The sequence below is a fragment of the Oncorhynchus gorbuscha genome, linkage group LG17, assembly GCF_021184085.1.
Source record: "Oncorhynchus gorbuscha isolate QuinsamMale2020 ecotype Even-year linkage group LG17, OgorEven_v1.0, whole genome shotgun sequence".
In the NCBI taxonomy this organism is placed as follows: domain Eukaryota; kingdom Metazoa; phylum Chordata; class Actinopteri; order Salmoniformes; family Salmonidae; genus Oncorhynchus; species Oncorhynchus gorbuscha.
The window spans coordinates 758,498-783,629 of NC_060189.1; the positions used below are offsets into that span (position 1 = coordinate 758,498).

Below are 25,132 nucleotides of genomic sequence, written 5' to 3' on the forward strand. Positions count from 1 at the left end.
TATATAAGGTTAGTATAGTGTATATAAGGTTAGAATACTATATATAAGGTTAGTACACTGTATATACTGTATAAGGTTAGTACAATAAGATTCAAATTAGAAGAAAAACAATCAATCCCCAATTTAGACTTCTGTAGAATGACCCACATAGGTAATAGGGTTTAGGGTGGCATTAGACACAGATCATAACTCAGTATTTCTTAGTTCAATGTCTCAGATATGTCTCTCACCTTCTGAACAATAGCCCTGATGTTGTCCACATACAGAGTCACATAGTCTCTATGGTACCGGGGTTGCTGGGCAACGGGGATGCCGAACCAATTAGTGGCCAGGGCCGCCTCATTCTCGTTGTTCCCACTCCACACGATGACCGAGGGGTGGGACTTTAAGCGTCTCACCTGATTGGGGCGAGGAAACAGGAAGGAACACGTGTTATTACATGCTATAACCAGGAGATTTGCAGAGTGCTCTACGGGCAGGATGGACAAAGATCCTAAAGTCAACCCTGTAGTGTCTCTACGGGCCATCGAGGTCTGGTCAAAGATACTAACATCAACCCTGTAGTGTCTCTACGGGCCGTCGAGGCCTGGTCAAAGATACTAACATCAACCCTGTAGTGTCTCTACAGGCCGTCGAGGCCTGGTCAAAGATACTAACATCAACCCTGTAGTGTCTCTACGGGCCGTCGAGGCCTGGACAAAGATACTAACATCAACCCTGTAGTGTCTCTACGGGCCGTCGAGGTCTGGACAAAGATACTAACATCAACCCTGTAGGTGTAGCTCACCTGTTGGCCAACCTCCTCTCTAACCGTCTCTATGAAGTCAGGCTCAGTGGGGTACATGGCACAGGCAAACATGAAGTCCTGCCAGATCTAAGGACAGACAAGGTATTGGTTAAAAGTACAGCAGTATAAAGGGAATGGGGAGTTTGTGATGAAGACAACGAGAAAGAGTACGAGTCAGTCAGTTACCATGATCCCCATCTCATCACAGAGAGAGTAGAACAGGTCCTGCTCATAGACTCCTCCCCCCCAGACCCTGAGAGCGTTCATATTAGCGCTTACGGATGACTGTAGAAGGTTCCTCACACTGAAACAGAACACAGCTGTTGTCAAAGGTTACAAGACAGTAACGACTAACTAGTGTCTGTTCAAATCTATCAGGTTCCAGTGAGAGTTTTAACTCCAGTCTAAGACGTTAGGGGGTAGGGGGTGGTTGCTAAGCTGACATATTGGTTTAAGATGGTCATAACATGGATCATTTTGCTAATTTGATTTAGAATTTTACGAACTCTTTAGGAATAAAATATAAATATTTTAAAATATACATAATATGTATGGGCTACCTTCAGACTAAGGTTTAATATCTAATGTTCCACAGTGGGCTCTCTTCAGACTAAGGTTTAATATCTAATATTCCACAGTGGGCTCTCTTCAGACTAAGGTTTAATATCTAATGTTCCACAGTGGGCTCTCTTCAGACTAAGGTTTAATATCTAATGTTCCACAGTGGGCTCTCTTCAGACTAAGGTTTAATATCTAATGTTCCACAGTGGGCTCTCTTCAGACTAAGGTTTAATATCTAATATTCCACAGTGGGCTCTCTTCAGACTAAGGTTTAATATCTAATGTTCCACAGTGGGCTCTCTTCAGACTAAGGTTTAATATCTAATGTTCCACAGTGGGCTCTCTTCAGACTAAGGTTTAATATCTAATGTTCAATGGGATGTCTCCTGGTCTGATAAACATCTCTCTGTCACCACAGATGGGATGTCTCCTGGTCTGATAAACATCTCTCTGTCACCACAGATGGGATGTCTCCTGATCTGATAAACATCTCTCTCTGTCCCCTTTCACCACAGATGGGATGTCTCCTGGTCTGATAAACATCTCTCTCTGTCCCCTTTCACCACAGATGGGATGTCTCCTGGTCTGATAAACATCTCTCTCTGTCCCCTTTCACCACAGATGGGATGTCTCCTGGTCTAATAAACATCTCTCTCTGTCACCTGTCACCACAGATGGGATGTCTCCTGGTCTGATAAACATCTCTCTGTCACCACAGATGGGATGTCTCCTGGTCTGATAAACATCTCTCTGTCACCACAGATGGGGAAGTGAGACAGATGCGGTGGATTGAGAAAAAACACATCTCTTGTTTAAACTGACAGATTTTGATGGGGATTTGTTGTTGTGAAGTAACTTAGACTGAAGCACCGGTGTGTTCAATCAGAACACTAAAGTCTTGTTTGAATCATAATGTAAACATAATGACATTGTAATGTGGTCGTTTCAAATATACAAAACACATCCCATCTTAGAAGTATTTAATGAGTGAAAGGTTGATATCATGATTAAGACCAAAGACATGAGTGTGTGTGTGTGTCTCTGTGTGTGTGTGTGTGTGCGTGTGTGTGTGTTTTTGTGTGTGTCTGTGTGTCTCACTCAGCAGGGCTGACCAGGTCCTGAAGGGCGTGAGCTGGGATCCAGTTTGACCCCTTCAGGAAGATGGGCTTTTTGTTGACCCGGAAGTAGAAACTGGGCTTTTACACCCAGGGACCAGAGATTGAATACACCTGGAGACAGCTAGACAACACCTGGGATTAACAGCACCAGGGAGGATATTAAATACACCTGGAGACAGAGAGGATTTAAATACACCTGGAGACAGAGAGGATATTAAATACACCTGGAGACAGAGAGGATATTAAATACACCTGGAGACAGAGAGGATATTAAATACACCTGGACAGACAGAGGATATTAAAATACACCTGGAGACAGAGAGGATATTAAATACACCTGGAGACAGAGAGGATATTAAATACACCTGGAGACAGAGAGGATATTAAATACACCTGGAGACAGAGAGGATATTAAATACACCTGGAGACAGAGAGGATATTAAATACACCTGGAGACAGAGAGGATATTAAATACACCTGGAGACAGAGAGGATATTAAATACACCTGGAGACAGAGAGGATATTAAATACACCTGGAGACAGAGAGGATATTAAATACACCTGGAGACAGAGAGGATGGAGACAGAGAGGATATTAAATACACCTGGAGACAGAGAGGATATTAAATACACCTGGAGACAGAGAGGATATTAAAGACAGAGAGGATACACCCTGGAGACAGAGAGGATATTAAATACACCTGGAGACAGAGAGGATATAAATACACCTGGAGACAGAGAGGATATTAAATACACCTGGAGACAGAGAGGAGATATTAAATACACCTGGAGACAGAGAGGATATTAAATACACCTGGAGACAGAGACAGGATATTAAATACACCTGGAGACAGAGAGGATATTAAATACACCTGGAGACAGAGAGGATATTAAATACACCTGGAGACAGAGAGGATATTAAATACACCTGGAGAGACAGGAGACAGAGAGGATATTACAGAGAGGATATTAAATACACCTGGAGACAGACAGAGACAGAGATATTAAATACACCTGGAGACAGAGAGGATATTAAATACACCTGGAGACAGAGAGGATATTAAATACACCTGGAGACAGAGAGGATATTAAATACACCTGGAGACAGAGAGGATATTAAATACACCTGGAGACAGAGAGGATATTAAATACACCTGGAGACAGAGAGGATATTAAATACACCTGGAGACAGAGAGGATATTAAATACACCTGGAGACAGAGAGGAGACAGAGAGGATATTAAATACACCTGGAGACAGAGAGGATATTAAATACACCTGGAGACAGAGAGGATATTAAATACACCTGGAGACAGAGAGGATATTAAATACACCTGGAGACAGAGAGGATATTAAATACACCTGGAGACAGAGAGGATATTAAATACACCTGGAGACAGAGAGGATATTAAATACACCTGGAGACAGAGAGGATATTAAATACACCTGGAGACAGAGAGGATATTAAATACACCTGGAGACAGAGAGGATATTAAATACACCTGGAGACAGAGAGGATATTAAATACACCTGGAGACAGAGAGGATATTAAATACACCTGGAGACAGAGAGGATATTAAATACACCTGGAGACAGAGAGGATATTAAATACACCTGGAGACAGAGAGGATATTAAATACACCTGGAGACAGAGAGGATATTAAATACACCTGGAGACAGAGAGGATATTAAATACACCTGGAGACAGAGAGGATATTAAATACACCTGGAGACAGAGAGGATATTAAATACACCTGGAGACAGAGAGGATATTAAATACACCTGGAGACAGAGAGGAGACAGAGAGGATATTAAATACACCACCTGGAGACAGAGAGGATATTAAATACACCTGGAGACAGAGATTAAATACACCTGGAGACAGAGAGGATATTAAATACACCTGGAGACAGAGAGGATATTAAATACACCTGGAGACAGAGAGGATATTAAATACACCTGGAGACAGAGAGGATATTAAATACACCTGGAGACAGAGAGGATATTAAATACACCTGGAGACAGAGAGGATATTAAATACACCTGGAGACAGAGAGGATATTAAATACACCTGGAGACAGAGAGGATATTAAATACACCTGGAGACAGAGAGATATTAAATACACCTGGAGACAGAGAGGATATTAAATACACCTGGAGACAGAGAGGATATTAAATACACCTGGAGACAGAGAGGATATTAAATACACCTGGAGACAGAGAGGATATTAAATACACCTGGAGACAGAGAGGATATTAAATACACCTGGAGACAGAGAGGATATTAAATACACCTGGAGACAGAGAGGATATTAAATACACCTGGAGACAGAGAGGATATTAAATACACCTGGAGACAGAGAGGATATTAAATACACCTGGAGACAGAGAGGATATTAAATACACCTGGAGACAGAGAGGATATTAAATACACCTGGAGACAGAGAGGATATTAAATACACCTGAGACAGAGAGGATATTAAATACACCTGGAGACAGAGAGGATATTAAATACACCTGGAGACAGAGAGGATATTAAATACACCTGGAGACAGAGAGGATATTAAATACACCTGGAGACAGAGAGGATATTAAATACACCTGGAGACAGAGAGGATATTAAATACACCTGGAGACAGAGAGGATATTAAATACACCTGGAGACAGAGATATTAAATACACCTGGAGACAGAGACAGGGATATTAAATACACCTGGAGACAGAGAGGATATTAAATACACCTGGAGACAGAGAGGATATTAAATACACCTGGAGACAGAGAGGATATTAAATACACCTGGAGACAGAGAGGATATTAAATACACCTGGAGACAGAGAGGATATTAAATACACCTGGAGACAGAGAGGATATTAAATACACCTGGAGACAGAGAGGATATTAAATACACCTGGAGACAGAGAGGATATTAAATACACCTGGAGACAGAGAGGATATTAAATACACCTGGAGACAGAGAGGATATTAAATACACCTGGAGACAGAGAGGATATTAAATACACCTGGAGACAGAGAGGATATTAAATACACCTGGAGACAGAGAGGATATTAAATACACCTGGAGACAGAGAGGATATTAAATACACCTGGAGACAGAGAGGATATTAAATACACCTGGAGACAGAGAGGATATTAAATACACCTGGAGACAGAGAGGATATTAAATACACACCTGGAGACAGAGAGGATATTAAATACACCTGGAGACAGAGAGGATATTAAATACACCTGGAGACAGAGAGATATTAAATACACCTGGAGACAGAGAGGATATTAAATACACCTGGAGACAGAGAGGATATTAAATACACCTGGAGACAGAGAGGATATTAAATACACCTGGAGACAGAGAGGATATTAAATACACCTGGAGACAGAGAGGATATTAAATACACCTGGAGACAGAGAGGATATTAAATACACCTGGAGACAGAGAGGATATTAAATACACCTGGAGACAGAGAGGATAAAATACACCTGGAGACAGAGAGGATATTAAATAAATACACCTGGAGACAGGAGACAGAGAGGATATTAAATACACCTGGAGACAGAGAGGATATTAAATACACCTGGAGACAGAGAGGATATTAAATACACCTGGAGACAGAGAGGATATTAAATACACCTGGAGACAGAGAGGATATTAAATACACCTGGAGACAGAGAGGATATTAAATACACCTGGAGACAGAGAGGATATTAAATACACCTGGAGACAGAGAGGATATTAAATACACCTGGAGACAGAGAGGATATTAAATACACCTGGAGACAGAGAGGATATTAAATACACCTGGAGACAGAGAGGAGACAGAGAGGATATTAAATACACCTGGAGACAGAGAGGATATTAAATACACCTGGAGACAGAGAGGATATTAAATACACCTGGAGACAGAGAGGATATTAAATACACCTGGAGACAGAGAGGATATTAAATACACCTGGAGACAGAGAGGATATTAAATACACCTGGAGACAGAGAGGATATTAAATACACCTGGAGACAGAGAGGATATTAAATACACCTGGAGACAGAGAGGATATTAAATACACCTGGAGACAGAGAGGAGACAGAGAGGATATTAAATACACCTGGAGACAGAGAGGATATTAAATACACCTGGAGACAGAGAGGATATTAAATACACCTGGAGACAGAGAGGATATTAAATACACCTGGAGACAGAGAGGATATTAAATACACCTGGAGACAGAGAGGATATTAAATACACCTGGAGACAGAGAGGAGACAGAGAGGATATTAAATACACCTGGAGACAGAGAGGAGACAGAGAGGATATTAAATACACCTGGAGACAGAGAGGATATTAAATACACCTGGAGACAGAGAGGATATTAAATACACCTGGAGACAGAGAGGATATTAAATACACCTGGAGACAGAGAGGATATTAAATACACCTGGAGACAGAGAGGATATTAAATACACCTGGAGACAGAGAGGATATTAAATACACCTGGAGACAGAGAGGATATTAAATACACCTGGAGACAGAGAGGATATTACACCTGGAGACAGAGAGGATATTAAATACACCTGGAGACAGAGAGGATATTAAATACACCTGGAGACAGAGATATTAAATACACCTGGAGACAGAGAGGATATTAAATACACCTGGAGACAGAGAGGATATTAACCTGGAGACAGAGAGGATATTAAATACACCTGGAGACAGAGAGGATATTAAATACACCTGGAGACAGAGAGGATATTAAATACACCTGGAGACAGAGAGGATATACACCTGGAACAGAGAGGATACACCTGGAGACAGAGAGGATATTAAATACACCTGGAGACAGAGAGGATATTAAATACACCTGGAGACAGAGAGGATATTAAATACACCTGGAGACAGAGAGGATGTTAAATACACCTGGAGACAGAGAGGATATTAAATACACCTGGAGACAGAGAGGATATTAAATACACCTGGAGACAGAGAGGATATTAAATACACCTGGAGACAGAGAGGATATTAAATACACCTGAGACAGAGAGGATATTAAATACACCTGGAGACAGAGAGGATATTAAATACACCTGGAGACAGAGAGGATATTAAATACACCTGGAGACAGAGAGGATGTTATAAATACACCTGGAGACAGAGAGGATATTAAATACACCTGGAGACAGAGAGGATATTAAATACACCTGGAGACAGAGAGGATATTAAATACACCTGGAGGGAGACAGAGAGGATATTAAATACACCTGGAGACAGAGAGGATATTAAATACACCTGGAGACAGAGAGGATATTAAATACACCTGGAGACAGAGAGGATATTAAATACACCTGGAGACAGAGAGGATATTAAATACACCTGGACAGACAGAGAGGATATTAAATACACCTGGAGACAGAGAGGATATTAAATACACCTGGAGACAGAGAGGATATTAAATACACCTGGAGACAGAGAGGATATTAAATACACCTGGAGACAGAGAGGATATTAAATACACCTGGAGACAGAGAGGATATTAAATACACCTGGAGACAGAGAGGATATTAAATACACCTGGAGACAGAGAGGATATTAAATGGAGACAGAGAGGATATTAAATACACCTGGAGACAGAGAGGATATTAAATACACCTGGAGACAGAGAGGATATTAAATACACCTGGAGAGACAGAGAGGATATTAAATACACCTGGAGACAGAGAGGATATTAAATACACCTGGAGACAGAGAGGATATTAAATACACCTGGAGACAGAGAGGATATTAAATACACCTGGAGACAGAGAGGATATTAACACCTGGAGACAGAGAGGATATTAAATACACCTGGAGACAGAGAGGATATTAAATACACCTGGAGACAGAGAGGATATTAAATACACCTGAGACAGAGAGGATATTAAATACACCTGGAGACAGAGAGGATATTAAATACACCTGGAGACAGAGGATATTAAATACACCTGGAGACAGAGAGGATATTAAATACACCTGGAGACAGAGAGGATATTAAATACACCTGGAGACAGAGAGGATATTAAATACACCTGGAGACAGAGAGGATATTAAATACACCTGGAGACAGAGAGGATATTAAATACACCTGGAGACAGAGAGGATATTAAATACACCTGGAGACAGAGAGGATATTAAATACACCTGGAGACAGAGAGGATATTAAATACACCTGGAGACAGAGAGGATATTAAATACACCTGGAGACAGAGAGGATATTAAATACACCTGGAGACAGAGAGGATATTAAATACACCTGGAGACAGAGAGGATATTAAATACACCTGGAGACAGAGAGGAGAGGATATTAAATACACCTGGAGACAGAGAGGATATTAAATACACCTGGAGACAGAGAGGATATTAAATACACCTGGAGACAGAGAGGATATTAAATACACCTGGAGACAGAGAGGATATTAAATACACCTGGAGACAGAGAGGATATTAAATACACCTGGAGACAGAGAGGATATTAAATACAGACAGAGAGGATATTAAATACACCTGGAGACAGAGAGAGGAGACAGAGAGGATATTAAATACACCTGGAGACAGAGAGGATATTAAATACACCTGGAGACAGAGAGGATATTAAATACACCTGGAGACAGAGAGGATATTAAATACACCTGGAACAGACACCTGGAGACAGAGAGGATATTAAATACACCTGGAGACAGAGAGGATATTAAATACACCTGGAGACAGAGAGGATATTAAATACACCTGGAGACAGAGAGGATATTAAATACACCTGGAGACAGAGAGGATATTAAATACACCTGGAGACAGAGAGGATATTAAATACACCTGGAGACAGAGAGGATATTAAATACACCTGGAGACAGAGAGGATATTAAATACACCTGGAGACAGAGAGGATATTAAATACACCTGGAGACAGAGAGGATATTAAATACACCTGGAGACAGAGAGGATATTAAATACACCTGAGACAGAGAGGATATTAAATACACCTGGAGACAGAGAGGATATTAAATACACCTGGAGACAGAGAGGATATTAAATACACCTGGAGACAGAGACAGAGAGGATATTAAATACACCTGGAGACAGAGAGGATATTAAATACACCTGGAGACAGAGAGGATATTAAATACACCTGGAGACAGAGATATTAAATACACCTGGACAGAGAGGATATTAAATACACCTGGAGACAGAGAGGATATTAAATACACCTGGAGACAGAGAGGATATTAAATACACCTGGACAGAGAGGATATTAAATACACCTGGAGACAGAGAGGATGGAGACAGAGAGGATATTAAATACACCTGGAGACAGAGAGGATATTAAATACACCTGGAGACAGAGAGGATATTAAATACACCTGGAGACAGAGAGGATATTAAATACACCTGGAGACAGAGAGGATATTAAATACACCTGGAGACAGAGAGGATATTAAATACACCTGGAGACAGAGAGGATATTAAATACACCTGGAGACAGAGAGGATATTAAATACACCTGGAGACAGAGAGGATATTAAATACACCTGGAGACAGAGAGGATATTAAATACACCTGGAGACAGAGAGGATATTAAATACACCTGGAGACAGAGAGGATATTAAATACACCTGGAGACAGAGAGATATTAAATACACCTGGAGACAGAGAGGATATTAAATACACCTGGAGACAGAGAGGATATTAAATACACCTGGAGACAGAGAGGATATTAAATACACCTGGAGACAGAGAGGATATTAAATACACCTGGAGACAGAGAGGATATTAAATACACCTGGAGACAGAGAGGATATTAAATACACCTGGAGACAGAGAGGATATTAAATACACCTGGAGACAGAGAGGATATTAAATACACCTGGAGACAGAGAGGATATTAAATACACCTGGAGACAGAGAGGATATTAAATACACCTGGAGACAGAGAGGATATTAAATACACCTGGAGACAGAGAGGATATTAAATACACCTGGAGAGGATATTAAATACACCTGGAGACAGAGAGGATATTAAATACACCTGGAGACAGAGAGGAGGAGACAGAGAGGATATTAAATACACCTGGAGACAGAGAGGATATTAAATACACCTGGAGACAGAGAGGGAGACAGAGAGGATGTTATAAATACACCTGGAGACAGAGAGGATATTAAATACACCTGGAGACAGAGAGGATATTATAAATACACCTGGAGACAGAGAGGATATTAAATACACCTGGAGACAGAGAGGATATTAAATACACCTGGAGACAGAGAGGATATTAAATACACCTGGAGACAGACAGAGACAGAGAGGATATTAAATACACCTGGAGACAGAGAGGATATTAAATACACCTGGAGACAGAGAGGATATTAAATACACCTGGAGACAGAGAGGATATTAAATACACCTGGAGACAGAGAGGAGACACCTGAGACAGAGAGGATATTAAATACACCTGGAGACAGAGAGGATATTAAATACACCTGGAGACAGAGAGACAGATATTAAATACACCTGGAGACAGAGAGGATATTAAATACACCTGGACAGACAGAGATATTAAATACACCTGGAGACAGAGAGGATATTAAATACACCTGGAGACAGAGAGGATATTAAATACACCTGGAGACAGAGAGGATATTAAATACACCTGGAGACAGACAGGAGACAGAGAGGATATTAAATACACCTGGAGACAGAGAGGATAAATACACCTAACAGAGAGGATATTAAATACACCTGGAGACAGAGAGGATATTAAATACACCTGGAGACAGAGAGGATATTAAATACACCTGGAGACAGAGAGGATATTAAATACACCTGGAGACAGAGAGGATATTAAATACACCTGGAGACAGAGAGGATATTAAATACACCTGGAGACAGAGAGGATATTAAATACACCTGGAGACAGAGAGGATATTAAATACACCTGGAGACAGAGGATATTAAATACACCTGGAGACAGAGAGGATATTAAATACACCTGGAGACAGAGAGGATATTAAATACACCTGGAGACAGAGAGGATATTAAATACACCTGGAGACAGAGAGGATATTAAATACACCTGAGACAGAGAGGATATTAAATACACCTGGAGACAGAGAGGATATTAAATACACCTGGAGACAGAGAGGATATTAAATACACCTGGAGACAGAGAGGATATTAAATACACCTGGAGACAGAGAGGATATTAAATACACCTGGAGACAGAGAGGATATTAAATACACCTGGAGACAGAGAGGATATTAAATACACCTGGAGACAGAGAGGATATTAAATACACCTGGAGACAGAGAGGATATTAAATACACCTGGAGACAGAGAGGATATTAAATACACCTGGAGACAGAGAGGATATTAAATACACCTGGAGACAGAGAGGATGTTATAAATACACCTGGAGACAGAGAGGATATTAAATACACCTGGAGACAGAGAGGATATTAAATACACCTGGAGACAGAGAGGATATTAAATACACCTGGAGACAGAGAGGATATTAAATACACCTGGAGACAGAGAGGATGTTAAATACACCTGGAGACAGAGAGGATATTAAATACACCTGGAGACAGAGAGGATATTAAATACACCTGGAGACAGAGAGGATATTAAATACACCTGGAGACAGAGAGGATATTAAATACACCTGGAGACAGAGAGGATATTAAATACACCTGGAGACAGAGAGGATATTAAATACACCTGGAGACAGAGAGGATATTAAATACACCTGGAGACAGAGAGGATATTAAATACACCTGGAGACAGAGAGGATATTAAATACACCTGGAGACAGAGAGGATATTAAATACACCTGGAGACAGAGAGGATATTAAATACACCTGGAGACAGAGAGGATATTAAATACACCTGGAGACAGAGAGGATATTAAATACACCTGGAGACAGAGAGGATATTAAATACACCTGGAGACAGAGAGGATAGAAATAGAGGATATTAACATACACCTGGAGACAGAGAGGATATTAAATACACCTGGAGACAGAGAGGATATTAAATACACCTGGAGACAGAGAGGATATTAAATACACCTGGAGACAGAGAGGATATTAAATACACCTGGAGACAGAGAGGATATTAAATACACCTGGAGACAGAGAGGATATTAAATACACCTGGAGACAGAGAGGAGACAGAGAGGATATTAAATACACCTGGAGACAGAGAGGATATTAAATACACCTGGAGACAGAGAGGAGACAGAGAGGATATTAAATACACCTGGAGACACCTGAGACAGAGAGGATATTAAATACACCTGGAGACAGAGAGGATATTAAATACACCTGGAGACAGAGAGGATATTAAATACACCTGGAGACAGAGAGGATATTAAATACACCTGGAGACAGAGAGGATATTAAATACACCTGGAGACAGAGAGGAGACAGAGAGGATATTAAATACACCTGGAGACAGAGAGGATATTAAATACACCTGGAGACAGAGAGGATATTAAATACACCTGGAGACAGAGAGGATATTAAATACACCTGGAGACAGAGAGGATATTAAATACACCTGGAGACAGAGAGGAGACAGAGAGGATATTAAATACACCTGGAGACAGAGAGGATATTAAATACACCTGGAGACAGAGAGGAGACAGAGAGGATATTAAATACACCTGGAGACAGAGAGGATATTAAATACACCTGGAGACAGAGAGGAGACAGAGAGGATATTAAATACACCTGGAGACAGAGAGGATATTAAATACACCTGGAGACAGAGAGGATATTAAATACACCTGGAGACAGAGAGGATATTAAATACACCTGGAGACAGAGAGGATATTAAATACACCTGGAGACAGAGAGGATATTAAATACACCTGGAGAGACAGAGAGGATATTAAATACACCTGGAGACAGAGAGGATATTAAATACACCTGGAGACAGAGAGGATATTAAATACACCTGGAGACAGAGAGGATATTAAATACACCTGGAGACAGAGAGGATATTAAATACACCTGGAGACAGAGAGGATATTAAATACACCTGGAGACAGAGAGGATATTAAATACACCTGGAGACAGAGAGGATATTAAATACACCTGGAGACAGAGAGGATATTAAATACACCTGGAGACAGAGAGGATATTAAATACACCTGGAGACAGAGAGGATATTAAATACACCTGGAGACAGAGAGGATATTAAATACACCTGGAGACAGAGAGGATATTAAATACACCTGGAGACAGAGAGGATATTAAATACACCTGGAGACAGAGAGGATATTAAATACACCTGGAGACAGAGAGGATATTAAATACACCTGGAGACAGAGAGGATATTAAATACACCTGGAGACAGAGAGGATATTAAATACACCTGGAGACAGAGAGGATATTAAATACACCTGGAGACAGAGAGGATATTAAATACACCTGGAGACAGAGAGGATATTAAATACACCTGGAGACAGAGAGGAGAGGATATTAAATACACCTGGAGACAGAGAGGATATTAAATACACCTGGAGACAGAGAGGATATTAAATACACCTGGAGACAGAGAGGATATTAAATACACCTGGAGACAGAGAGGATATTAAATACCTGGACAGAGAGAGACAGAGAGGATATTAAATACACCTGGAGACAGAGAGGATATTAAATACACCTGGAGACAGAGAGGATATTAAATACACCTGGAGACAGAGAGGATATTAAATACACCTGGAGACAGAGAGGATATTAAATACACCTGGAGACAGAGAGGATATTAAATACACCTGGAGACAGAGAGGATATTAAATACACCTGGAGACAGACAGAGAGGATATTAAATACACCTGGAGACAGAGAGGATATTAAATACACCTGGAGACAGAGAGGATATTAAATACACCTGGAGACAGAGAGGATATTAAATACACCTGGAGACAGAGAGGATATTAAATACACCTGGAGACAGAGAGGATATTAAATACACCTGGAGACAGAGAGGATATTAAATACACCTGGAGACAGAGAGGATATTAAATACACCTGGAGACAGAGAGGATATTAAATACACCTGGAGACAGAGAGGATATTAAATACACCTGGAGACAGAGAGGATATTAAATACACCTGGAGACAGAGAGGATATTAAATACACCTGGAGACAGAGAGGATATTAAATACACCTGGAGACAGAGAGGATATTAAATACACCTGGAGACAGAGAGGATATTAAATACACCTGGAGACAGAGAGGATATTAAATACACCTGGAGACAGAGAGGATATTAAATACACCTGGAGACAGAGAGGATATTAAATACACCTGGAGACAGAGAGGATATTAAATACACCTGGAGACAGAGAGGATATTAAATACACCTGGAGACAGAGAGGATATTAAATACACCTGGAGACAGAGAGGATATTAAATACACCTGGAGACAGAGAGGATATTAAATACACCTGGAGACAGAGAGGATATTAAATACACCTGGAGACAGAGAGGATATTAAATACACCTGGAGACAGAGAGGATATTAAATACACCTGGAGACAGAGAGGATATTAAATACACCTGGAGACAGAGAGGATATTAAATACACCTGGAGACAGAGAGGATATTAAATACACCTGGAGACAGAGAGGATATTAAATACACCTGGAGACAGAGAGGATATTAAATACACCTGGAGACAGAGAGGATATTAAATACACCTGGAGACAGAGAGGATATTAAATACACCTGGAGACAGAGAGGATATTAAATACACCTGGAGACAGAGAGGATATTAAATACACCTGGAGACAGAGAGGATATTAAATACACCTGGAGACAGAGAGGATATTAAATACACCTGGAGACAGAGAGGATATTAAATACACCTGGAGACAGAGAGGATATTAAATACACCTGGAGACAGAGAGGATATTAAATACACCTGGAGACAGAGAGGATATTAAATACACCTGGAGACAGAGAGGATATTAAATACACCTGGAGACAGAGAGGATATTAAATACACCTGGAGACAGAGAGGATATTAAATACACCTGGAGACAGAGAGGATATTAAATACACCTGGAACAGAGAGGATATACACCTGGAGACAGAGAGGAGACAGAGAGGATATTAAATACACCTGGAGACAGAGAGGATATTAAATACACCTGGAGAGAGAGGATATTAAATACACCTGGAGACAGAGAGGATATTAAATGGAGACAGAGAGGATATTAAATACACCTGGAGACAGACACCTGGAGACAGAGAGGATATTAAATACACCTGGAGACAGAGAGGATATTAAATACACCTGGAGACAGAGAGGATATTAAATACACCTGGAGACAGAGAGGATATTAAATACACCTGGAGACAGAGAGGATATTAAATACACCTGGAGACAGAGAGGATATTAAATACACCTGGAGACAGAGAGGAGACAGAGATTAAATACACCTGGAGACAGAAGGATATGGAAATACACCTGGAGACAGACAGAGGACTGGAATACACCTGGAAGACAGAGGACTGGAGACCGGAGAAGACAGAGGACTGGAGACCGTGAGAAGACAGAGGACTGGAGACCGTGAGAAGACAGAGGGAGACTGGAGACCCGTGAGAAGACAGAGGACTGGAGACCGTGAGAAGACAGAGGACTGGAGACCGTGAGAAGACAGAGGACTGGAGACCGTGAGAAGACAGAGGACTGGAGACCGTGAGAAGACAGAGGACTGGAGACCGTGAGAAGACAGAGGACTGGAGACCGTGAGAAGACAGAGGACTGGAGACCGTGAGAAGACAGAGGACTGGAGACCGTGAGAAGACAGAGGACTGGAGACAGTGAGAAGACAGAAGACTGGAGACCGTGAGAAGACAGAAGACTGGAGACCGTGAAGACAGACAGAGGGAGACCGTGAGAAGACAGAGGACTGGAGACAGTGAGAAGACAGAAGACTGGAGACCGTGAGAAGACAGAAGACTGGAGACCGTGAGAAGACAGAGGACTGGAGACTGTGAGAAGACAGAAGACTGGAGACCGTGAGAAGACAGAAGACTGGAGACAGTGAGAAGACAGAGGACTGGAGACAGTGAGAAGACAGAAGACTGGAGACAGTGAGAAAAGAGGGGATAGTAGAGGATTAGAGATGTTGAGGTCTGACCTGTGTGTCTGTCCTGAGTATGGCTGTTCCCTCCAGCATGGTTCCTCTCACACTGAGATGATAGGAGTGCTGCTCACCATGGCCACTGGGCCACCACAGCTTCACCTGGTTACTCTACAACACACACACACACACACACACACACACACACACACACACACACACACACACACACACACACACACACACACACACACACACACACACACACACACACACACACACACACACACACACACACACACACACACACACACACACACACAAAACATTTACCTCAGCACGATGAAAAATAGAGACATGCTAAAACCCGGACATTCAGAAGTCTTTCCAGTAGAGATAAGATGTGTCCGAAATGGCATCCTATTACCTTTAGAACCCCAAGGGCCCTTCTCAACAGTAGGGCACTATATAGGGCCCTTCTCAACAGTAGGGCACTATACTGTAGAGGACTCTGGTCAACAGTAGGGCACTATACTGTATAGGACTCTGGTCAACAGTAGGGCACTATACTGTATAGGACTGGTCAACAGTAGGGCACTATACTGTATAGGACTGGTCAACAGTAGGGCACTATACTGTAGAGGACTGGTCAACAGTAGGGCACTATACTGTATAGGACTGGTCAACAGTAGGGCACTATACTGTATAGGACTGGTCAACAGTAGGGCACTATACTGTATAGGACTGGTCAACAGTAGGGCACTATACTGCAGAGGACTCTGGTCAACAGTAGGGCACTATACTGTATAGGACTCTGGTCAACAGTAGGGCACTATACTGTATAGGACTGGTCAACAGTAGGGCACTATACTGTAGAGGACTGGTCAACAGTAGGGCACTATACTATATAGGACTCTGGTCAACAGTAGGGCACTATACTGTAGAGGACTGGTCAACAGTAGGGCACTATACTGTATAGGACTCTGGTCAACAGTAGGGCACTATACTGTAGAGGACTCTGGTCAACAGTAGGGCACTATACTGTAGAGGACTCTGGTCAACAGTAGGGCACTATACTGTATAGGACTGGTCAACAGTAGGGCACTATACTGTAGAGGACTCTGGTCAACAGTAGGGCACTATACTGTAGAGGACTCTGGTCAACAGTAGGGCACTATACTGTATAGGACTGGTCAACAGTAGGGCACTATACTGTAGAGGACTCTGGTCAACAGTAGGGCACTATACTGTATAGGACTGGTCAACAGTAGGGCACTATACTGTAAAGGACTCTGGTCAACAGTAGGGCACTATATAGGGATCTGGTCAACAGTAGGGCACTATACTGTAAAGGACTCTGGTCAACAGTAGGGCACTATACTGTATAGGACTCTGGTCAACAGTAGGGCACTATACTGTAGAGGACTCTGGTCAACAGTAGGGCACTATATAGGGCTCTGGTCAACAGTAGGGCACTATATAGGGCTCTGGTCAACAGTAGGGCACTATATAGGGCTCTGGTCAACAGTAGGGCACTATATAGGGCTCTGGTCAACAGTAGGGCACTATACTGTATAGGGCTCTGGTCAACAGTAGGGCACTATACTGTATAGGACTGGTCAACAGTAGGGCACTATACTGTAGAGGACTCTGGTCAACAGTAGGGCACTATATAGGGCTCTGGTCAACAGTAGGGCACTATATAGGGCTCTGGTCAACAGTAGGGCACTATACTGTATAGGACTGGTCAACAGTAGGGCACTATACTGTATAGGACTGGTCAACAGTAGGGCACTATATAGGGCTCTGGTCAACAGTAGGGCACTATAAAGGGAACAGGGAGCCATTAGTTCCAGAACCATAAGTCACCTTCCCACCCAGTATACTAACTGTGTTGACATGGAGGCTCAAGGTGTTCTTGCTCTGCCCAGATGGAAACACCACCATGAAGGTTTGCTCTGTACACAGCTCCATCAGAGAGAGGTTGACCTGGACTTTAGTCTCCTCCACAGCATCAACCAACACTTCCACCGTTACCACCCACTGAGACAGAGAGGAGTCTGGGAGACAGGAAGAGGAAGAAGAGGGCTTTCAATGACTAGCTGTTGTATCCCAAACCCCCCGCCCCTATCGACTCGCACGGAGGGCCCTCTGTTGTTACGTGTTGCTGATGAAACGCAGAAGGTAACTTCCAGAGTGGTGAGGAGATAAATAAACCCCTCACCTTCTGGAAAGACACCTGCCTTTAATGACGCATGTACCATTTAAATAATTAAAAAAATATGAAATTCGACTGAGAAAATTCTCCCTGTCGTCTCACAATAAATATACCTCAGTAACAGTTAAACATTCGGTAAGTATTTAATATGTACCATGGATCCTAAATTAGGCCCGCGGTGCATTATGGGATACTACTTCACTGTCAAGCCAGCAGCGAAGCAAGACTCAGTCAAAGTGGCTATCGAAGAGTCTAATACACCTTCCATCATTTTAACTCCCTCAGATTTGGGACACTTGTGCATATGGCGAAGGCTGAACGCACAAATGGAGGCCAGAGGAGCAAGGGGATGATTTGGGATTCAGCCTAGGAGAGTTCACAGAGTAGCTGTATAGATAAGTTCAGAATAGTTAGATACCCATGCAGAGAGAGATACAGAGAGAGTCAGGACACATGGAGAGAGAGAGAGATACAGAGAGAGACAGAGATACAGAGAGAGACAGAGATACAGAGAGAGACAGAGAGAGAGAGAGAGACAGAGAGAGACAGAGATACAGAGAGAGACAGAGATACAGAGAGAGACAGAGAGAGAGAGAGAGACAGAGAGAGACAGAGATACAGAGAGAGACAGAGAGAGAGAGAGAGAGAGAGAGAGACAGAGAGAGACAAAGATACAGAGAGAGACACAGAGAGAGAGAGAGACAGAGAGAGACAGAGATACAGAGAGAGACAGAGATACAGAGAGAGACAGAGAGAGAGAGAGAGAGAGACAGAGAGAGACAGAGATACAGAGAGAGACAGAGATACAGAGAGAGACAGAGATACAGAGAGAGACAGAGAGAGAGAGAGAGACAGAGAGAGAGAGAGACAGAGAGAGACAGAGATACAGAGAGAGACAGAGATACAGAGAGAGACAGAGAGAGAGAGAGAGAGAGACAGAGAGAGACAGAGATACAGAGAGAGACAGAGATACAGAGAGAGACAGAGATACAGAGAGAGACAGAGAGAGAGAGAGAGACAGAGAGAGACAGAGATACAGAGAGAGACAGAGATACAGAGAGAGAGACAGAGATACAGAGAGAGACAGAGAGAGAGAGAGAGAGACAGAGATACAGAGAGAGATACAGAGAGAGAGAGAGAGATACAGAGAGAGACAGAGATACAGAGAGAGACAGAGATACAGAGAGAGACAGAGAGAGAGAGAGAGAGAGAGACAGAGAGAGACAGAGATACAGAGAGAGACAGAGATACAGAGAGAGAGACAGAGATACAGAGAGAGACAGAGAGAGAGAGAGAGACAGAGATACAGAGAGAGAGACAGAGATACAGAGAGAGACAGAGAGAGAGAGAGAGATACAGAGAGAGATACAGAGAGAGAGAGAGAGAGAGAGAGAGAGAGAGAGAGATACAGAGATACAGAGAGAGAGAGACAGATACAGAGAGAGACAGAGAGAGAGAGAGAGAGAGACAGAGATACAGAGAGACAGAGAGAGAGAGAGAGAGAGAGACAGAGATACAGAGAGAGAGAGAGAGACAGAGATACAGAGAGAGAGAGAGAGACAGAGATACAGAGAGAGATACAGAGAGAGACAGAGATACAGAGAGAGACAGAGATACAGAGAGAGACAGAGATACAGAGAGAGACAGAGATACAGAGAGAGACAGAGAGAGAGAGAGAGAGACAGAGAGAGAGAGAGATAGAGATACAGAGAGAGAGACAGAGAGACAGAGAGAGACAGAGAGAGAGAGAGACAGAGATACAGAGAGACAGAGACAGAGAGACAGAGAGAGAGAGAGAGAGAGAGAGACAGAGAGAGAGAGAGAGAGAGAGAGACAGAGAGAGACAGAGAGAGACAGAGAGAGAGAGAGAGAGAGAGAGAGAGAGAGAGAGAGAGACAGAGAGAGACAGATACAGAGAGAGACAGAGAGAGAGAGAGAGAGAGAGAGAGACAGAGAGAGAGAGAGAGAGAGAGAGAGAGACAGAGATACAGAGAGAGAGAGAGAGACAGAGATACAGAGAGAGAGAGATACAGAGAGAGAGAGAGAGAGAGAGAGAGAGAGAGACAGAGAGACAGAGAGAGAGACATACTATAGACTGGTACAGTAGAGAGATGGATTAGGCGCAGCACATCAAAGGCCTCCAGATGAACACCCTTCCACAGCCCCAGGGTTGGGAATGACGGTCCCCAGTCCCAGCTGAAGGAACTCTGAGCCTGGTAAAAGACCATCAGACAGGAGAGTTATCCAACGGGTGAATGGTGAAAACAAATATAATTGACTGTTATTTTCTAGGACACACAATATTTTAAGTAACTGTATGTTGGATGGTGATTTGAAACCTTAACCACAGTGCTAAGCTTTTGCCTAACCTTAAATGAAAACCACAAAGTGAATTTTAGTTTTCATTGAATGTCTACGATGTAGACTGTCGTCTTTGTGGCTGTGGTAACTAGTGGAAACAGTTGTGCCTGTTGTTCACAGTGAGATCTGCTCTCTGATTGGCTAGAATGGTTCAACTTGATTTTTGCCTCCTCCGAAATGCCTTCTATTTCTGAAGACGTTTATTTTGGTTGTGAGAGCGGCAGCTACATTATCTGGATAATGTGATGGATAATGTCATAGATAATGTGTCCATCATGATAAATGGACCCGGAAGAAGAACATCAACAACACTAGAAACCAGTGGACATGTTTTTTTAATTACATTTTTATTTTACCTTTATTTAACCAGGTAGGCTAGTTGAGAACACCTTTATTTAACCAGGTAGGCTAGTTGAGAACACCTTTATTTAACCAGGTAGGCTAGTTGAGAACAAGTTCTCATTTACAACTGCGACCTGGCCATGATAAAGCAAAGCAGTTCGACACAGACAACAACACAGAGTTACACATGGAGTAAACAAAACATACAGTCAATAATACAGTAGAACAAAAGAAAACAAAAAGTCTATATAAAGTGAGTGCAAATGAGGTAAGATAAGGGAGTTAAGGCAATAAATAGGCCATGGTGGCGAAGTAATTACAATATAGAAATTAAACACTGGAATGGTAGATGTGCAGAAGATGAATGTGCAAGTAAAGATACTGGGGTGCAAAGGAGCAAGATAAATAAATAAATAAATACAGTATGGGGATGAGGTAGGTAGATAGCCCATCTGTAAACAGCCCATCTATGTACAGGTGCAGTGATCTGTGAGCTGCTCTGACAGATGGTGCTTAAAGCTAGTGAGGGAGATGTGAGTCTCCAGGGAGTTAGTGAGGGAGATGTGAGTCTCCAGGGAGCTAGTGAGGGAGATGTGAGTCTCCAGGGAGTTAGTGATGGAGATGTGAGTCTCCAGGGAGTTAGTGAGGGAGATGTGAGTCTCCAGGGGCTAGTGAGGGAGATGTGAGTCTCCAGGGAGCTAGTGAGGGAGATGTGAGTCTCCAGGGAGCTAGTGAGGGAGATGTGAGTCTCCAGGGAGTTAGTGAGGGAGATGTGAGTCTCCAGGGAGCTAGTGAGGGAGATGTGAGTCTCCAGGGAGTTAGTGATGGAGATGTGAGTCTCCAGGGAGTTAGTGAGGGAGATGTGAGTCTCCAGGGAGCTAGTGAGGGAGATGTGAGTCTCCAGGGAGCTAGTGAGGGAGATGTGAGTCTCCAGGGAGCTAGTGAGGGAGATGTGAGTCTCCAGGGAGTTAGTGATGGAGATGTGAGTCTCCAGGGAGTTAGTGAGGGAGATGTGAGTCTCCAGGGAGTTAGTGAGGGAGATGTGAGTCTCCAGGGAGCTAGTGAGGGAGATGTGAGTCTCCAGGGAGCTAGTGAGGGAGATGTGAGTCTCCAGGGAGCTAGTGATGGAGATGTGAGTCTCCAGGGAGTTAGTGAGGGAGATGTGAGTCTCCAGGGAGTTGGTGAGGGAGATGTGAGTCTCCAGGGAGCTAGTGAGGGAGATGTGAGTCTCCAGGGAGTTAGTGAGGGAGATGTGAGTCTCCAGGGAGCTAGTGAGGGAGATGTGAGTCTCCAGGGAGTTAGTGAGGGAGATGTGAGTCTCCAGGGAGCTAGTGAGGGAGATGTGAGTCTCCAGGGAGTTAGTGAGGGAGATGTGAGTCTCCAGGGAGCTAGTGAGGGAGATGTGAGTCTCCAGGGAGTTAGTGAGGGAGATGTGAGTCTCCAGGGAGCTAGTGAGGGAGATGTGAGTCTCCAGGGAGCTAGTGAGGGAGATGTGAGTCTCCAGGGAGCTAGTGAGGGAGATGTGAGTCTCCAGGGAGCTAGTGAGGGAGATGTGAGTCTCCAGGGAGCTAGTGAGGGAGATGTGAGTCTCCAGGGAGTTAGTGAGGGAGATGTGAGTCTCCAGGGAGCTAGTGAGGGAGATGTGAGTCTCCAGGGAGCTAGTGAGGGAGATGTGAGTCTCCAGGAAGCTAGTGAGGGAGATGTGAGTCTCCAGGGAGTTAGTGAGGGAGATGTGAGTCTCCAGGGAGCTAGTGAGGGAGATGTGAGTCTCCAGGGAGCTAGTGAGGGAGATGTGAGTCTCCAGGGAGCTAGTGAGGAGATGTGAGTCTCCAGGGAGCTAGTGAGGGAGATGTGAGTCTCCAGGGAGTTAGTGAGGGAGATGTGAGTCTCCAGGGAGCTAGTGAGGGAGATGTGAGTCTCCAGGGAGCTAGTGAGGGAGATGTGAGTCTCCAGGGAGCTAGTGAGGGAGATGTGAGTCTCCAGGGAGCTAGTGAGGGAGATGTGAGTCTCCAGGGAGCTAGTGAGGGAGATGTGAGTCTCCAGGGAGCTAGTGAGGGAGATGTGAGTCTCCAGGGAGTTAGTGAGGGAGATGTGAGTCTCCAGCTTCAGTGATTTTTGCCGTTTGTTGCAGTCATTGGCAGCAGAGAACTGGAAGGAAAGGCGACCAAAGGAGGAATTGGCTTTGGGGGTGACCTGCTGGAGCGCGTGCTACGAGTGGGTGCTGCTATGGTGATCAGTGAGCTGAGATAAGGCGGGGCTTTACCTAGCAGAGACTTGGCAGCATGAGTGAAGGATGCTTTTATGCGATATAGGAAGCCAATTCTAGATTTAACTTTGGATTGGAGATGTTTGATGTGAGTCTGGAAGGAGAGTTTACAGTCTAACCAGACACCCAGGTATTTGTAGTTGTCCACGTATTCTAAGTTAGAGCCGTCCAGAGTAGTGATGCTGAATGGGCGAGCAGGTGCGGGCAGTGTTCGATTAAAGAGCATGCATTTAGTTTTACTTGCATTTAAGAGCAGTTGGAGGCCACGGTGGAGGCCACGGAAGGAGAGTTGTATGGCATTGAAGCTCATCTGGAGGTTAGTTAACACAGTGTCCAACGACGGGCCAGAAGTATACAGAATGGTGTCGTCTGCGTAGAGGTGGATCAGAGAATCACCAGCAGCGAGAGCGACATCATTGATGTATACAGAAAAGAGAGTTGGCCCGAGAATTGAACCCTGTGGCACCCCCATAGAGACTGCCAGAGGCCCGGACAACAGACCCTCCGATTTGACACACTGAACTCTATCAGAGAAGTAGTTGGTGAACCAGGCGAGGCAATCATTTGAGAAACCAAGCCTGTCGAGCCTGCCAATAAGAATGTGGTGATTGACAGAGTCACAAGTGTCTCACTGTGCAGGATGCCAGCGTTGCGTTATGGTGTGGACATGAAACACAGAGGTAAATTGAAATAAGCCATTGCAAATGTCAGTCCAGAGAAGGACATTAAAGTTGGTTACTGACGTAGCTAGCTAGGTCTACTAGACAAGATAACATTGTTTGTGCTAGCTAGCTAGATCTACTAGACAAGATAACATTGTTTGTGCTAGCTAGCTAGAAAATTAGCTTAACGTTACTAAGCTAATATTGTTAAAAAAAAATGAATATTTTCTGTCATAAGTACTATTAACTGAAAAGATGAAAAGCCACTCACCTTTCTGATAAAGTTGACGTGACATTCTCCCTTCTGGACGGGTGGAGGACAGTCAGGGGGCACGCTGTAGGAGGAGTGAGCCTGACTCCTCTCTGAGGCGTACACGACAGGGGAGAGGAGGCTCACCTTCACAACGTTCTCCCCTTCCCTCAACAACTGGCCTACGCTGAAGTCCTGAACATCAGGGAATCATGTTATCCAGTGGCCCAGCCTCAGTTGGTAAAGCATAGTGGCTTGCAATGCCCTCTGGGTAAAATGTATGCACGCTGTGGAGGATGTCTCTTTTGGATAAAGGTGTCTGCTAAATGGCTTATGTTCGTTATGTTTGGGCCAGATCAAACATAATCACTATACATACATACTACGTAAATGATAAAACAGTAACTAACCCCTAACCCTAACCCCTAACCCTAA

At 43.1% G+C, this 25,132-nt stretch overlaps 1 protein-coding gene across 1 annotated transcript in view; it reads right to left on the minus strand.

Moving 5' to 3' along the window:
* manba (mannosidase, beta A, lysosomal) overlaps positions 1 to 25,132 on the minus strand; it is a 53,422-nt gene that overhangs the window by 22,555 nt on the left and 5,735 nt on the right. Inside the window, exons 4-12 of the mRNA XM_046309640.1 lie at positions 24,719 to 24,892; positions 20,906 to 21,029; positions 18,468 to 18,658; positions 16,656 to 16,769; positions 15,974 to 15,979; positions 2,447 to 2,544; positions 974 to 1,091; positions 788 to 874; positions 231 to 398 (exon numbers count right to left, since the gene is read on the minus strand). Of these exons, the coding sequence (XP_046165596.1) occupies positions 231 to 398; positions 788 to 874; positions 974 to 1,091; positions 2,447 to 2,544; positions 15,974 to 15,979; positions 16,656 to 16,769; positions 18,468 to 18,658; positions 20,906 to 21,029; positions 24,719 to 24,892 (1,080 nt within the window). The remainder of the gene's footprint in view (positions 1 to 230; positions 399 to 787; positions 875 to 973; positions 1,092 to 2,446; positions 2,545 to 15,973; positions 15,980 to 16,655; positions 16,770 to 18,467; positions 18,659 to 20,905; positions 21,030 to 24,718; positions 24,893 to 25,132) is intronic.